At 42.3% G+C, this 14,859-nt stretch overlaps 1 protein-coding gene across 2 annotated transcripts in view; it reads left to right on the top strand.

Moving 5' to 3' along the window:
- Nucleotides 1–14,859, top strand: part of CNTLN (centlein) — a 535,970-nt gene that overhangs the window by 270,428 nt on the left and 250,683 nt on the right. For both annotated transcript variants that reach the window (XM_030194226.1, XM_030194227.1), the window contains 2 exons: nt 1,581–1,681; nt 6,623–6,714. In XM_030194226.1, coding sequence (XP_030050086.1) covers nt 1,581–1,681; nt 6,623–6,714 — 193 coding nt within the window. The remainder of the gene's footprint in view (nt 1–1,580; nt 1,682–6,622; nt 6,715–14,859) is intronic.

Here is a 14,859-nt window from a genome sequence, read left to right as displayed (position 1 = left end):
GTACTGGGACAGCTGCTTTTCAACATATTTATAAATGATCTAGAGATTGGAATAACTAGTGAGGTAATTGAATGTGCTGATGATGCAAAGTTATTCAATGTTGTTAAATCACAAGAGGATTGTGAAAAATTGCTAGAGGACCTTATGAGACTGGGCATCCAAATGGCAGATGATATTCAATGTGAGCAAGTGCAAAGTGATGCATGTAGGAAAGAGGAACCCAAACTTTAGCTATGTGATGCAAGGTTTCACATTAGGAATCATCGCCCAGGAAAGGATAAGAACATACGAATGGACTTTTCTTTTATGAAGTTATCCAACTCTGGCAATCTAGGCGATGATACCTTGAAACCCTCTGCTCAGTGTGCAATGGACAGATTGGAGTTACCAAGTGCCTTTTAAACAAAAACATAAACAATTATGTCTCACAACAAAGTAAGGGGAGGGTAATTATAGTAGGGACTACCTATTTTTAGGCCTGAGTGTGCCTGTTTTGTACCTGTTCTATGAAGAAAAGTTGGTGTCTACTTTTCTTTATTAGAATACTAGCATAATAGCTCAAAACCCCACCTATATTTTATGCAGGATCGCTTAAACCAGCCATAGAGCTGGTGTAAATTTAAAGAATGAGCATACATTATAGTATTTTGTATTGTACACTCTGGCTATATGATCATTCACCTGCAAAGTACTCGCCATTGAATATTGGCCCATAGTTACAGAATAACATGTAACCAGAAAATGATCATTTAGACACATACGTAGCACTTTAGGTGCATAAATGACTAGATTACCTGCATTTATGTGCGTAAATGTAAATTTTATTACTCAAAATTAAAACTAAAACAAGGATGCAAACGTAAGCCACTTAACTAAAAACAGTGTAGTCTACTTAGCAGGGCTGTGGAGTGGGAGTCAGAAACAATTTTGGACAGCGTCAGATTTGGTAAAAGCGTACTGACTCCAACTCCAGCTTCAAAATAAAAAACTTAATATATGGTAAACTATCTTTGTCCTGGATCTGAAGTACTGGTAAACATAAGCTATATTTACCAGTACTTTGGATCTAGAAGAACAATATATGTAAGCTTTAAAAAAAATTTAAAGCTGAATATCGGAGTCAGAGTTGGACAGTAGAAAAATAGAGCAGACAAAGGTTTGATGTACTGTGACACCTTAGTCCTGCTACTAAGACCCCATCTCCTACTCCATTTTAATCAATACACAGACACACATTGTAACCCAATCAAATTACAATATCAATCAATTAGAAGCTGCTAAGCAATTAGAAACTTTGAAATTTCAAGTATCAGCTTAGGAACCTCCAGTACTGCATGACTAGGTCATGCGATCCATTTGTATGAACTTTTTAAGTTGCTATTAGAGAACAAGAATTACAGGTAAGCAGTTGCACTGTACTTAATAATAACTAGTCTAATCAGGCTGTCTTAAATCTTACAGATCACAACTTTTATATTGTATGTAAATATCTTATAAGAAAGCAGCATTCATTATGTTAAAATGTTGATTTTCTGTTTTTCTTGCTTTTTCAAAGTTAACATTCATAATTTGTTTTACAGATTAAACCTAGAAGAAGAGCTGGATCAGATGAAGGTAGTAGCTTCTATGGATAAAGCTACAATACAAGAATTAAATGTATGCCTGCAGCAAGAGAGAGAAGGTAAAGTTCTAACTTACTAGGAATAATGGATTTCATTTATTCATCTGGTTATGCTTTTCAGCTATTCCCCCCCCCCCCCCCCCTTTGGTTTAATTCATTTTTATTTTCTGTTTGTCAGAAATGAAATGACCACAAGGGCCATGTAGCTGGGCGGTAATTCCATTTTGGCGCGTGTTGGGCACAAGTAGAAGCTTAAGCAGCTTAGTAAAAGGGCCCCTTAGATTTTTTTGCTGCATTGGGTTGAGGAGGCTCTCCTCTTGTTTGTTCTCCAGCAATATATATATATACACTTTTTTTTAGCCAGAGTTTATATATTAAGGGGGAATGGGGCTTGATATACCGCCTTTCTGTGGTTTTTGTAACTACATTCAAAGCGGTTTACATAGTAATTTCGGCACCTAATCACTACACCTCTTCTCAGGAAATCTAAACTACCCCAACTTGACATTTCGTCCTTTAGATTGTAAGCTCTTCTGAGCAGGGACTGTCCTTATTTGTTAATTTGTACAGCGCTGCGTAACCCTAGTAGCGCTCTAGAAATGTTAAGTAGTAGTAGTAGTATATACAGGTACTTATTCGTACCTGGGGCAATGGAGGGTTAGGTGACTTGCCCAGAGTCACAAGGAACTGCAGTGGGAATCAAACCCAGTTCCCCAGGATCAGAGTCCGCTGCACTAACCACTAGGCTACTCCTCCAAAACAGGAGAAATATCATTTGTTATGGTGTATAAGAAAAATACAACAGCACTTAGCTTTTGAGACACCCACAATTTAATTAGTCAGCACAATGGAGACTATGTTTTAATACTTTGTTCTAACAAACTCCAGGCTTTTAGGAACTTTCTGATACATCTGCATTGGCTGCAGGGCAGGCTCAGGGGATAGTGATGGTGGGGCCCCTCCATATCTCATCACTTCCAGCACCCTCTCTTTCCTTTGAGCAAATATCTGTAACCCCCCCCCCCCCCCCAGGCCAGTCTCTCTTTCCAAGTAATTGAATAAAAAGGGCTAAAGGTGAAAGAAAAATGCTAAAAAGTATTTGGCCCAAGATTGAGCCCTGGGGAACCGCACTAGTTAGGTCAAATGATTTAGGTAAGTAGTTGAGCCACTGCACTTAAATTGTCCTACCTTGCAAGTGTGAATGAAACCATGATAGTACTTTCCCCAGATATAACTAGTTGGTATATATCGGGGAAGAGGGATTGAATGGTGAACCAAGTCAAATGTGGCACTAAGGTTTAAAGAAACTAAAAGCACTTCATTACCTTGATTTAAGGAGGTACATACCAAATGCTAGCATCAAGTGTTCATTGCTGTAAAGTTCTCTAAATCCAGTTTGATAAGGATTCAGCCAGGCACTGCATATCTTCCCATATGGCAACAGGAAGTTTCTGCAGAGGAAAGGTACCTGGGGTTGGCCAGAAAGAGCCTGGCTGAATTGCTACTGGGAAGAAGATCAAGTTTGTAAGACTGTTGAGTGAGCAGTAGGTAGGCAGGCAGGGATGCTGGGGAGGGAATGGAGAGTGGGGAAAGAGAAAGATCAGATCAGGAAGAAGGGTGGGGGTGGGTGAGCAGGCCAGAGTGAGTGATTCCTAACCGTGGCGAGGGGGCAAACAGCTTCTTAGCCAGATGTAGAAGATGGAAAGAGAGAGAGGAGAGTTTTAAAAGGTTTGGATAACTTTCTAAAAGAAAAGTCCTTAAGTCATTATTAAGATGGACTTGGGGGAAAATCCACTGCTTATTTATAGGCTAAGCAGCATAAAATCTATTTTACTGTTTTGGGATCTTGCCAGGTACTTGTAACCTGGATTGGTTACTGTTGGAAATAGGATACTGGGCTTGATGTGCCTTCAGTCTGTCCCAGTATGGCAACACTTATGATCTTATGGACATAGGGGTGATTGGGGGGTGCTTGCTGCAGAATAAAGGGCAAAAGAAAGAAAGAGAAATGGAAGAACCTGGATATGGGGAGGGAGAGAGACGCATTAAAGAGATGCTGGACAGGGAGAGACCATAGGGGTAGAGACACAGAGGGGCATTGCTGGACATGGGCAACAGATAAGGATATAGAGGAGTGATGCTGGATGCAAGGGAAGCAAAGAGAGCGGGAGGAGATGGTGTGGAGGAGTGGCCTAGTGGTTAGGGTGGTGGACTTTGGTCCTGGGGAACTAAGGAACTGAGTTCAATTCCCACTTCAGGCACAGGCAGCTCCTTGTGACTCTGGGCAAGTCACTTAACCCTCCATTGCCCCATGTAAGCCGCATTGAGCCTGCCATGAGTGGGAAAGCGCGGGGTACAAATGTAACAAAAATAAAAATAAAAAATGGATGCAGGGGAGGGGAAGGGAGCGTGAGGAAATGGTGTACTGTACACGGACAGAGAGGAAAGAGAGAGGAGATGAAGCACATGGATAGAAAGGAAGGGAAGAGATGGAAAAGTAGATAGTTTTGAGAAGGAGGCAGAAAAATGGAAGAAAGCTGAATGTGAAAAAATCAGTGCCAAAGATGAATGCAAGGCAGAAAGTGAAGGAGAAGAGGGAAGAGCAAATGGATAAGGAGGCCCTGGAAACAGAGTAAAGAGCACAGACAGAGGGAAGTACAATCAGAGACTGGGAGCAAGATGATTAGAAAACTAAAATGACCAGACAACAAAGGTAGGAAAATGATTCTATTTTCAATTTAGTGATTGAACTATGTCAGTTTTGAGAATTTACATCTGCTCTCTTTATATTTTGCACTTTTCAGGAAGAAATGCATTTCTTTGTATTCTGGTATTGTACTGCATTCAGAGTCTGTCTTCTTAGGGTTTCATTTGTCTACATTAGTACTTTTAGTTTGTGGTTGTATTTAAAAAGAGGTTATCTGTGTTTTGCATGTGTGACCGAAGCCAGGTGTTCTGGTAGGAATGGATGTCGAGAAGCCTTGTTGGTGTCATGGCCCCAAGTAGAAAGAAATTTATCGGCTCTCCTTCAGTCCTTTTGGATCCAAAATGGCTCAGGCTTAAAAATGAGCGAAGACCACTGTTTTATTGCAATCAATATTAAACATAGCATTTTCAGGTTTATTTGATCTGACCAAACCTTGACTTTGGTTAAGTCCAGAGTCATAAACTTTGTGCAGTTTTTTTTTTTTAAACCTCTGTTTTAGTAAGACCCCCACAAAAAGCATTGCTTTTGCACTGGGTTCTGCTGAATATGAGTGGACAGAGGAAGGGGCAAGGGTGGTACTTTCACTTACTCATTCAACTTACAGAATACTGTAAATTATGCATGCTCTTGTCACATTTTAGGTACTGTCTGTTAAGATGGCTCTAAAGCTGGTGTAACTTCGAGCTTGTAAATGTTAGATGCGCCAAAGTGTCTAAAAGAAAGTGCTTTCTGCTCCTCTGCTGTGTTTGGCCCGACTGTTCCTTTGAGCTATGTGGGCCTCCATACAGCTGCACAGCTTAAAGGAACCTCCGGGGGCCAAGTCAGCAGAGGAGGAAGCAGCCGAACCTGCCACTGTGCAACACCTCCTCCTACCATGCTGGACTGGTGAGTGTGAAGGGAGGGTGGGAGTCACTTTCTGGTTGCTGATCTGTGCCATTATGCACTGCAAACATAGACTGCACAGGATTCTGCATGGGAAAGGCAGAATTCTGTGGAGCTGGGGAATTCTATGCAAATTCTGTGTTGCACAGAATTTCGTCAGAACTAACAGTTGTATGTTCACGTTGTTTTTATTATTTGTGGTTACAGCATGTGTCCAAAGCTGATCGTCCTTGCATTCTGCACTCTGATGGGTCAGCTCCTGCATGTGACCCTCTTCCTCCAAACACTGAAGTCTTGGTTGATGCTTGCTTCCATGCCCTTAGTGACATGCACTTTGCGCTAGTGTCAGGCACTAACCATATTGGTCAATACAGTCTTCCTATCATCTCCCTTAGTACTAACCAACACAGTTGACTAAACAAATGATGAAAATGCATACAGTGAGTGACTGAATATAGGAGGAATCTCCGTTTGTAAATTGATATGACTATTATGTTCAATAAGTCTAGTTTTGATCATTTGCAAAGTTCTTCCCATATAAATGTGCAGATAGGGGCAAATAACAGCATAAACCACAAATTCAGTTGTACAAGAAATAGCTTGTTTCCGTTGATAGGATTTATTTATGATGGAATTTGGCCAGGAAGAGGCAGCAAGAGTCGAAGAACAAAATCACATCGACTACACAGTCTGTGACCAACCTTTATGTTCCCATGTGCAGTCACTGTGGAATTGAATTCAGAATGCATGATGGTCTCTCTGATATTCCAGCCTCTCTTGTATGCAATGCAAGGACCACCGTGAAACATCTAGTGGGTTTGTAAAATATTCAAACATTGGCACATTTAGCAAATCTGGTACATAGCTTTTAATTCTTGAGTCTACAACATTAAGGCAAATGCAGCTTTTCAGAGATGTATGTATATTTAGCAAAAATATAGAGGTTTAAAGTTTCTTATTGGAATAGTTCTGTACTATTTGCTTTGATCACCATTCGTTTTGATCTTCCTGGCAGGGGACTGGACTTGGAGAATTAAACTAGTGACTGTAGATTTAAAAAAAAAAAAAAGAAAGGTAATGAATTCAGCTTTTAAGGTAAAGAGGGAAATGGTCTATATAAAAACGAAAATGGGAATAAAAGTATAGTATGTTTAACCTGTAGATCTATTGTACTTTTTAAAAGCTCATACTACAGAAAAAGGGCCCCACTGTGATTCTACAAAGATGAGCAATTTTGTGCCACAAGACTTTGAAAAAAGGTCACTGTTTAAGAGACTGACCAAAGGCTTGACAAGAAAATAGACCAAATTATTTATAATTGGGAGAACCAAAGAACAGATTATCTTAAAAATGACTGAAAATTGTTTCAAAAGGATATGAAGTGTCACAATATAATATTTATTCTTTGGCAGAACTGCTCTTTAGACTTGGTGAAGATGATGGGGTCAAGAACAGTACCCCAAAGAAAAATGTGAAAGAAACATTGGATCGGACATTACAGAAGGTACGCTAATCTGTTATGCATTAAGCCCAAATAAGCTGCATCTAAGTTTTACCTTTTAGGGTCATACTATCAAGCCTCATGAATTTGTCTTGAATTCAATGTGTAATTTAATTTCATTATAAAAAATCACTATCTGCCAAAATTCTATCAAAAATCAGTGTTTGGGTTTTAAATATTGAGACACTGTGTGAGACCAACTCTGAGAATGACAGCACAAATTAAGAATTTACTGAGAGAGATAACGTGTAATATAAACCAGAGGGGTACAATGGATTTTAACAGTAAACTTACAGAGCCCAATATTCAAAAGTAGTTATATGTTCAGTGCCTTGCCAAATGTTTACCTGCTTTTTTTTTTCTAAATCTGGTGACATTATGAGAGTAATTGTACAAATTGGTACCTATTTTTAGGTTGCAAAAACAAGCATACATGACTAGAATACCGGTCATTTATTCTGACTAGATGCTATTCTATAAAATTCTACTCAAATGCGATGGTGCAGAGTTAGAAGGTGTGCATGCACGTGGGTGAAGTCTAGATAGAACCTGGGCGGGCATACAGTTATGCACATACATTATAGTGTACTATAACATATGCATGTTTTTTTAGCTGTTTTAAGGGCCTCTTTTACAAAGCTGTGCTGCCAATTCTCAGTGCTGCAAATAAGAGAAAGCCCATTTAATTCCTATGGGCTTCCTCTCATTTTCCGCGCTGGAATTGCTTACGCGGATTTGTAAAAGAAGCCCTCAGTGCAAGCATTTACACCAGCTCTATATTGTATTTGACCTGCTACACTGATTAGTATTCTATAAAGGAAAGTAGGCTCCAAATAAGTTAAGGACTATGTTGTAGAATGTGGCAGGGCTTCGGTCACCACTGCAGAGAACAGACGTTCTGCAGGTATAGAAGAACAAGGGGGAGCTCATGTTATTTTGCTTTAAGAGATAGTCCCAATCATGTAGAGCACTGCAAACTAAAAATAACAGATTGTCTCTCTGATGTCTTGTTTGTCCCTTTTGGAAATGGGAAGGCAGAGGTAATGGGTCTTATTCATAGATCCTTTCCTTTCCACTACTGCCAACTCCAGACTTCGAGCCTTCTGTCTCGCTGCACCCTACGCCTGGAATAAACTTCCTGAGCCCCTACGTCTTGCCCCATCCTTGGCCACCTTTAAATCTAGACTGAAAGCCCACCTCTTTAACATTGCTTTTGACTCATAACCACTTGTAACCTCCTCTCCTCCTTCCTGTACACATTAATTGATTTGATGTGCTTACTTTATTTTTTGTCTATTAGATTGTAAGCTCTTTGAGCAGGGACTGTCTTTCTTCTATGTTTGTGCAGCGCTGCGTACGCCTTGTAGCGCAATAGAAATGCTAAATAGTAGTAGTAGTAGTTGTATTTATTTGCCTCGTTCGATGTGGTTATGTGCAAATGTAAAGCAGTTTAATAAGGTAGGTTAGGCAAAAGTACAGCTATTGATGTTTTGTTAAGAAGTGTGGAAGTTCTGTTTTATATTTTTATGTACCCTGCTTAGTTGTAGGCGGAAAATAAATAAGTAAATCCTGCTTTTCTATTTTCTAAAAATGTCCAAAGCATTATATAGCATTATAAAAACAGTAACCTCCCTGTTTATTAAACCATGATAGTGGCTGCCTTGCTCTAATGCCAACACAGCCCATTCAGTCCCACCCATAACATGCCCCTTTGTGTTTTAGATGAGCTGTGAAACAAAACGTCCCAATTCTGAGTTTAAAAAATTGTAACTTAAGACATTTTTGCAACAAAATTTTCCACTTTGTGCTGCTTTTGAGACATTTTTCTTTTTTGAAAATGAGCGCCTATGTGTCGTTATAAAATGCTAGCAAAACTTTTGTAGAAATAGTGCCTAGATTGAAGACACAGACAGTAGAACTGTTACAGAGCAGGTGTAAACGTTAGTGCACACTTTCCACTTCATTCTTTAATTTATAGAATACTGCTATCCATTCACTTAAGTGTACACTTACACGCATAAATGGCAGCTGCGCGCTTAGTGCTGTTCTATAATCTTAGCGCATAAATGGCTTAGCACGGGAATACAAGGGGATGATCACATGGGAGGGGAATGAGCGGCATGAAAATTGATATGCTTAATTTACAGAACACTGTAATTTAAGCATGTATATGTGTGTATCTAAATGTAAGTGCATCAATGCTGACTTACACTAGTATTCTATAACAACACATATGCCTTCAAGTATTCTTACAGGCCCCCTCTGTGCATATATGATAAAATGCATACATAAATTATAACTCTGCTCATGCTCTGCTCTAACTTCTTCTCTGAGCATACCTACTCTAGAGTTATGCACTATCTCACATTGTGCATTTTTTAGGTATGACTTAATTTGATAAGAATCCTTTTCCACATATAAATAAGTGTTTTATGCATGGAAAGTTTTATAAATACCGTCATTGGAGGCAACTCTATACTTGCTGATTGGCTCATACTCTATAAAGGAAAATAGGTATCTGCTTTTCTTTATAGAATAGTAGCATAACAAAAATACATGGCTATAATTTAAGTGTAAACATAGAACTGGTGTAAGTATGTGCACCTGATTTCCAGAGATAAGTGTGTAACTTATTGTACTCTATAAATTATAAGGGCAATTCTGTAAACTTAGCACCCACATTTATGCACACTTTGTGCACATAAATGTATAGAATACTAGCACTTAAGTGCATAAGTTTTCATTTACCCACAGAACTGCCAGCAGGGCTTCTAAATGGTATACTGTGACAGCATGCCTAACTTACATAGAGGCAGATGATCAAAAGCAAACACCGGGGCTAGAGACTGTTAGCGCCATACTAGCACCGGCATTTGCTACCGCCCCATGATCAGAGCCCTTCAGCGCGTGAAACAAAGCGCTCGAGGGCTCTTAGCATGCTAACCAGGGCTCTTAGCGCAAGTAGCTTACAACTGCATGCTAATCAGCGCTTAAAGCATTCATCCCCAATGATCAGCGACCAGTGCGCCAAAGATTGGTTCGCTAGCCATGACAAACCCTATGCCAGCTCCGAGCTGGCGTTAGGGTTTACAGATCATTGGGGAGGAATGGTGAGCCCTGTCCAGCATGCATTTGCATGCTGGCAGGCCCCCATTCCCCCCTACAGCAAACCTGCCAGTGAGGGCAGTTGAGGACGTCCAAAATTTGGACGTTTCTGCAATGGGCAGTTAAGGACGTCCAGAATTGGATGTTTCTATGAGAAAGACGTCTTTCTCATAGAAACATCAAATTTTGGACGTCCTTAACTGCCCATTGCAGAACCGTCCAAAATTTGGACATCCTCTACTGCCCCGTCACAGAAACATTCAAATTTTGGATGTCTTCAACTGCCCCGTCGCTATATCTCCGACACTCCCTTAAAATTTGGCCGTCCCTGCAACAGGGCAGTTGAGGACGTCCATCTTCCGATTTAAAGATGGACGTCCTTCTCTTTTCATTGGTCTCCAGCCCAAACAAGTGCGAGAGGATTCTGCTGAGTGCCTGCTCAGGCACAATTCTCCCGCACTTCTACCCCATCATCAGAGATAATTGCGCTGCTTTAATTTGCATGCATTATGTCTGATCATGGTCTAATAGCGCCCCACGCTGTTCCAGCACTATTTTAGAGCACTGTTTGGAACAGCGCAGGGCTTTTGATCATCTGCCTGATAGTGCGTAAATGCAAGGGGGCATATACGTAGGGGGAGCATGGGTGGGACGCCTACTTTTATGCGTAACTTACAGAATATTGTAGTTTACATGCATCCCTGCCCGACTTCAGTTATGTCAAGTCTATGGCTGATTGACTTGTGGCTGCATAAATGTTAGGCGGTACCGGGTTGCACTGTAGAACAGGCTCCCACCAGGCATCCTCAGGGTATCAAAATGGAGGCACCAAATTGTATAAGTTTCCTCTTGGGGAATAATTCTCAAAAGGTTGCCTACAGACAGCCACTGGAATGCTGAGCTCTACGTGGGGATTCTATGACTATGATTGCAGGCACAATTTCAGTTAGAGAATACTCGTGTTAAGTCCGCCTTTACGCACCTAACTTTGGGCACGAGCACTTACACCAGCCCGTGGGTGGTGAAAATCCTGACACCTAACTGTTGGCAGTTAGACATGTAAATGCAAGCATTCTGTAACCTGCATGTGTAACTGCTAGGCATGCCTCTGACCCACTCATATACTACTACTACTACTACTACTACATATACCGCCCGGGTCATGCCCCCTTGCATTTATATACTCTGGAATTTGTACATGTGAGTTTTAGAATACTGACTAGGGGCAATTATATGTGTAACTGCTAATTACTGCCAACTAGCACCAGTTAACACCAATTATAACCAGTAATTGGTTAATGCCAATTAACAGCTCAGTTAATTAAAGTTATGCATGTGCAATTTTCTGCATAAGTTGCAAGTTGGGTGCACAACCTTATGGAATTAGGGAGTTGGTGTGTAAGTGTAGGTCCCACCCATGGGCTGCCCAGACTCTGCCCATCTGTATACCTACCTATAAATGCATGCTGTGTAAGATATGCATGTATTTACAGAATAACGCTTAGGCAGAATTTTGACATATCCATTTGTATGTGTGCACATACATGCGAATATGCCATTATTTAAATGACATATATGCCTAATTGGTGTATAACTCTTTGCACATACTTTATAAAATTGCCCTGTTTATGTGCATATGTACCTACTGTGTAAACAGTATATAAATACAATTTTCTCCTAAGATCTATTACACAAAATGTTGACCTGGGGAATCCATGACTTTCCGAGGCTCACTCCACTTCCTTCCTCCACAAGAATACTACACAACCAATATACACAACACTTTTAGATCAATTAGGAAACATATGACCACAGCTTTTTTCTGCACAGCTTTCTTAATGACATCACAAGAGAATCTAATGTTTATTACATTTAATATACCACTTAACAATACAGTACCAAGCAGTTTACAATACATATCAAACATTTAAAAGAAACACAAAAACAAAATATAAAATTAGGAACGCCAAAATTTCGAAAAGATGATACTGAAAACACACAGACTTCCTAAAAACAAATTACATTTCTTTAACAAACAATTTGCAGAATGCCATTTGCACATCCTTCACAAATCCTCGTCAGGAAAGGTCTGCTTAAAAAACAAGGTTTACACACACACACACACACACACACACTTGCTTACTTACTTAGGTGGGTAAAATGGCCCATTTTGTGTTAGTAAAGTCACAGTCTCAATGGGAGCTGGGTGTTACTGAATTGTCTGCTCTGTACAAGCATAAGTACCATCTTTCTAGACAATTGGATCACTGTACTGGAGGTCACCAGTCTGCTGCTCACTAAACCCCTAAGCAGTCCACTGACAGTGTTCTGAGTCTCTCCCCACTATCCATCTCCCCATTAGGGCTGAATCAGGTCCTTCCCTATCTAACTTTACAGATTTGAGTATACCTGCCATGGGACTCAAGTGGCCCACTCAATTAAGGCTACTTAATTGGGTGAGCTACGCCATATCCTTGAGCTGTGTCACTCTTCTGCCTCCTCCCTCCCCCTTGCTTTTTAAAAACAATCAATATCCCCAATACCTGCTCCAATTTTTTTTTTTTAAATGGAACTGAATAACAAGTTCTGGCCCAGGCCTGATCACAGCACAAGAAATATGGTGTCACTCCAAATCATGGTAACAGGCTGCCACTTGAAAGTTATGCAGGTACTGATACCTACATACCTAAGTGACCAAAAATAGGACTGCTTTTTGTACAGTTCTATTTGATTGTTTGGCTTTGCGAGCACTGGCACTGAATATTGCCAGTATCTGCATACAACCCAGCTCCTCTTTTACTCTACCCCCAAAACGCCCCTTGATTGCCTGGTTTCAGTTTATGGGGTTAGAGTCAATATTCAGTGGCCCTGCCTGGTTAAGTGCCACTGAATATCAGCAGTGGCCAACTAAATGCAATTTAACTGGGCAGGAGCCTGTCCTTCCCACTTAAATCACTTTGAATATTGACCCCTTAATATTTTGAAATTCTGAGTCCTCTGTCAGATTTGCAGGCAAACACCACAGGCTATTTCTGGCACATTAATGCTTCCAGTCAATCCATGTGATCACATATTTGGAGATCTCCAATGGGCCAGTTTCAGCTGCCAACACTCTACTGAACCAGTCTGCTGATATCAAAATATAATACTGGCCAAGTGGATTAAGTGCAGGTTTCCCCTTGCAATGGCTAGCCTTGCCTTGCTCTAGTAAGTCCTCTACATCCCTGGCTTATGTTAGGATATGGCGTGTGTTTGTGTCTTGGGGCGGGGAACAGTCCCTATCTCCCTGGAGGCCTCAGGTTCCAAGTGTTCTGGATTTTCTGCAGCAAGACCTGGAACAGGGGCTGGCCTGGAGCTCCCTGAGGAGCCAGGTGGCTGCGTTGTCCAGCTTTCGGGGGAAGGTGAAGGGTATCTCTCTAGCGTTCCATAGAAAGCTCAATTTCTAAAGGGGGTGGCATATTTGCACCCCTCTTCATCCTTTCTTTCCATCTTGGGGCCTCAATCTGGTCCTCCAGGCGCTGTCTGAGGCTCTTTTGAAGCTCCTGCGCTTGGCTTTCATCAAGAATCTTACCCTCAAGATGGTATTTTTAGTAGCCATCACCTCAGCTATGAGGATTACAGAATTGCAGGCCCTGTTGTGTCAGGATCCCTAACTCTCCTCGGATGATTCCGTGTCCTTGCGCACAGTACCTTCTTTTCTTCCCAAGGTGGTGTCTCCATTCCATATAAATCAGGAGGTTTCTTTGCCCTCCTTTGTGGTACAGGGATTGACGGCTGAGGATTGGAGGCTTCACAAGCTAGACATCTGGAGGATGCTTCTTAGGTACCTCAAGGAGACGTACGAGTTTCGTCTCTCGGATTACCTCTTTGCACATTTCCTTGGAAGGGCCAGGCAGCCTCGAAGGCCTCCATTGCAAGATGGATTAAGGCAGTTATTGGGGTCCACTTACATCGGCAAGAATCATCCAGAAACCCACCAGCATTTATATTTAATGTTGGTGGATTTCTGGGTGATTGTGAGCTCTGCAATGCCCAGGTTTAAAAAAAAAAGTTTTATATTTAATTTTTTGAAATCTTGGTAGTGCAGAGCCCACCCCCACCCAGCAGCCCACCAGCAATACACATACTGAAAAAAATTTTCTGTTACCTAGCCTTGAGCTTCCTATAGAAGTATACTGCCCTCCATGATTGTGCACATGAGAGTCTGGGTTCTAGGAGCACACTCCTTGGTTCTCACATGCTCTGTCTGCCTAGTATGGGGGAGACCCGAGCCGTGGCAGACCAGTGTGCATGGGGGAGGGGGGAGGAAAGACAGTGTGTGCGTGTGGGCTGAGACAGGCAGTGTGTATGTGTGGGCTGCAGGGAGAGACAGGCGCTGTGTGCATGGGCCGGAGGGACCAGGCGCTGTATGCGCAGGCCACAGAGGGGAGACAGACAGGCGCTTTGTGTGCGTGGGCTGCGGGGGGAGACAGGTGCTGTGTGCGTGGGCCAGGGGGACCAGGCGCTATGTGTCTGGGCCGCAGAAGGGAGACAGGTGCTGTGTGTGCAGGCCGCAGGGGGGAGACAGGTGCTGTGTGTGCTGGCCGGGGGGATCAGGCGCTGTGTGCGTGGGCTGGGGGGAGGAGGGCCAGGCATTCTGTGAACGGGCCACAGGTCTGGGGGGTAGGCTGTAGCTAGCAGCATGCAGCAGCAGATACAGCTGCATACTAGAGGAGGTCCCGATGCCCGATTTCCCGAACACTGCAGTAACAATATAAAAGGCAGGCAGGAAGGCTTCTCTTTGCTTGCTGCCACAGCGCTGGAGGCTTCTACATGGCTGCATGCTGCTGTGCAGCCTAATCGGCAGGCGCTTTGTATGTGTGAGCTGCAGGGAGAGACAGGTGCTGTGTGCATGGGCCGGGGGGACCAGGCGCTGTGTGCACAGGCCACAGAGGGTAGAAAGAGAGGTGCTTTGTGTGCGTGGGCCGCGGGGGTAGACAGGTGCTGTTTGCGTGGGCCGGGGGACCAGCCGCTGTGTATCTGGGCCGCAGAAGGGAGACAGGC

The sequence above is a fragment of the Microcaecilia unicolor genome, chromosome 2 (assembly GCF_901765095.1).
Source record: "Microcaecilia unicolor chromosome 2, aMicUni1.1, whole genome shotgun sequence".
NCBI classification, from domain to species: Eukaryota; Metazoa; Chordata; class Amphibia; order Gymnophiona; family Siphonopidae; genus Microcaecilia; species Microcaecilia unicolor.
The sequence above is the reverse complement of the archived record's forward strand: the minus strand, read 5'-3'. Positions and strand labels throughout refer to the sequence as shown.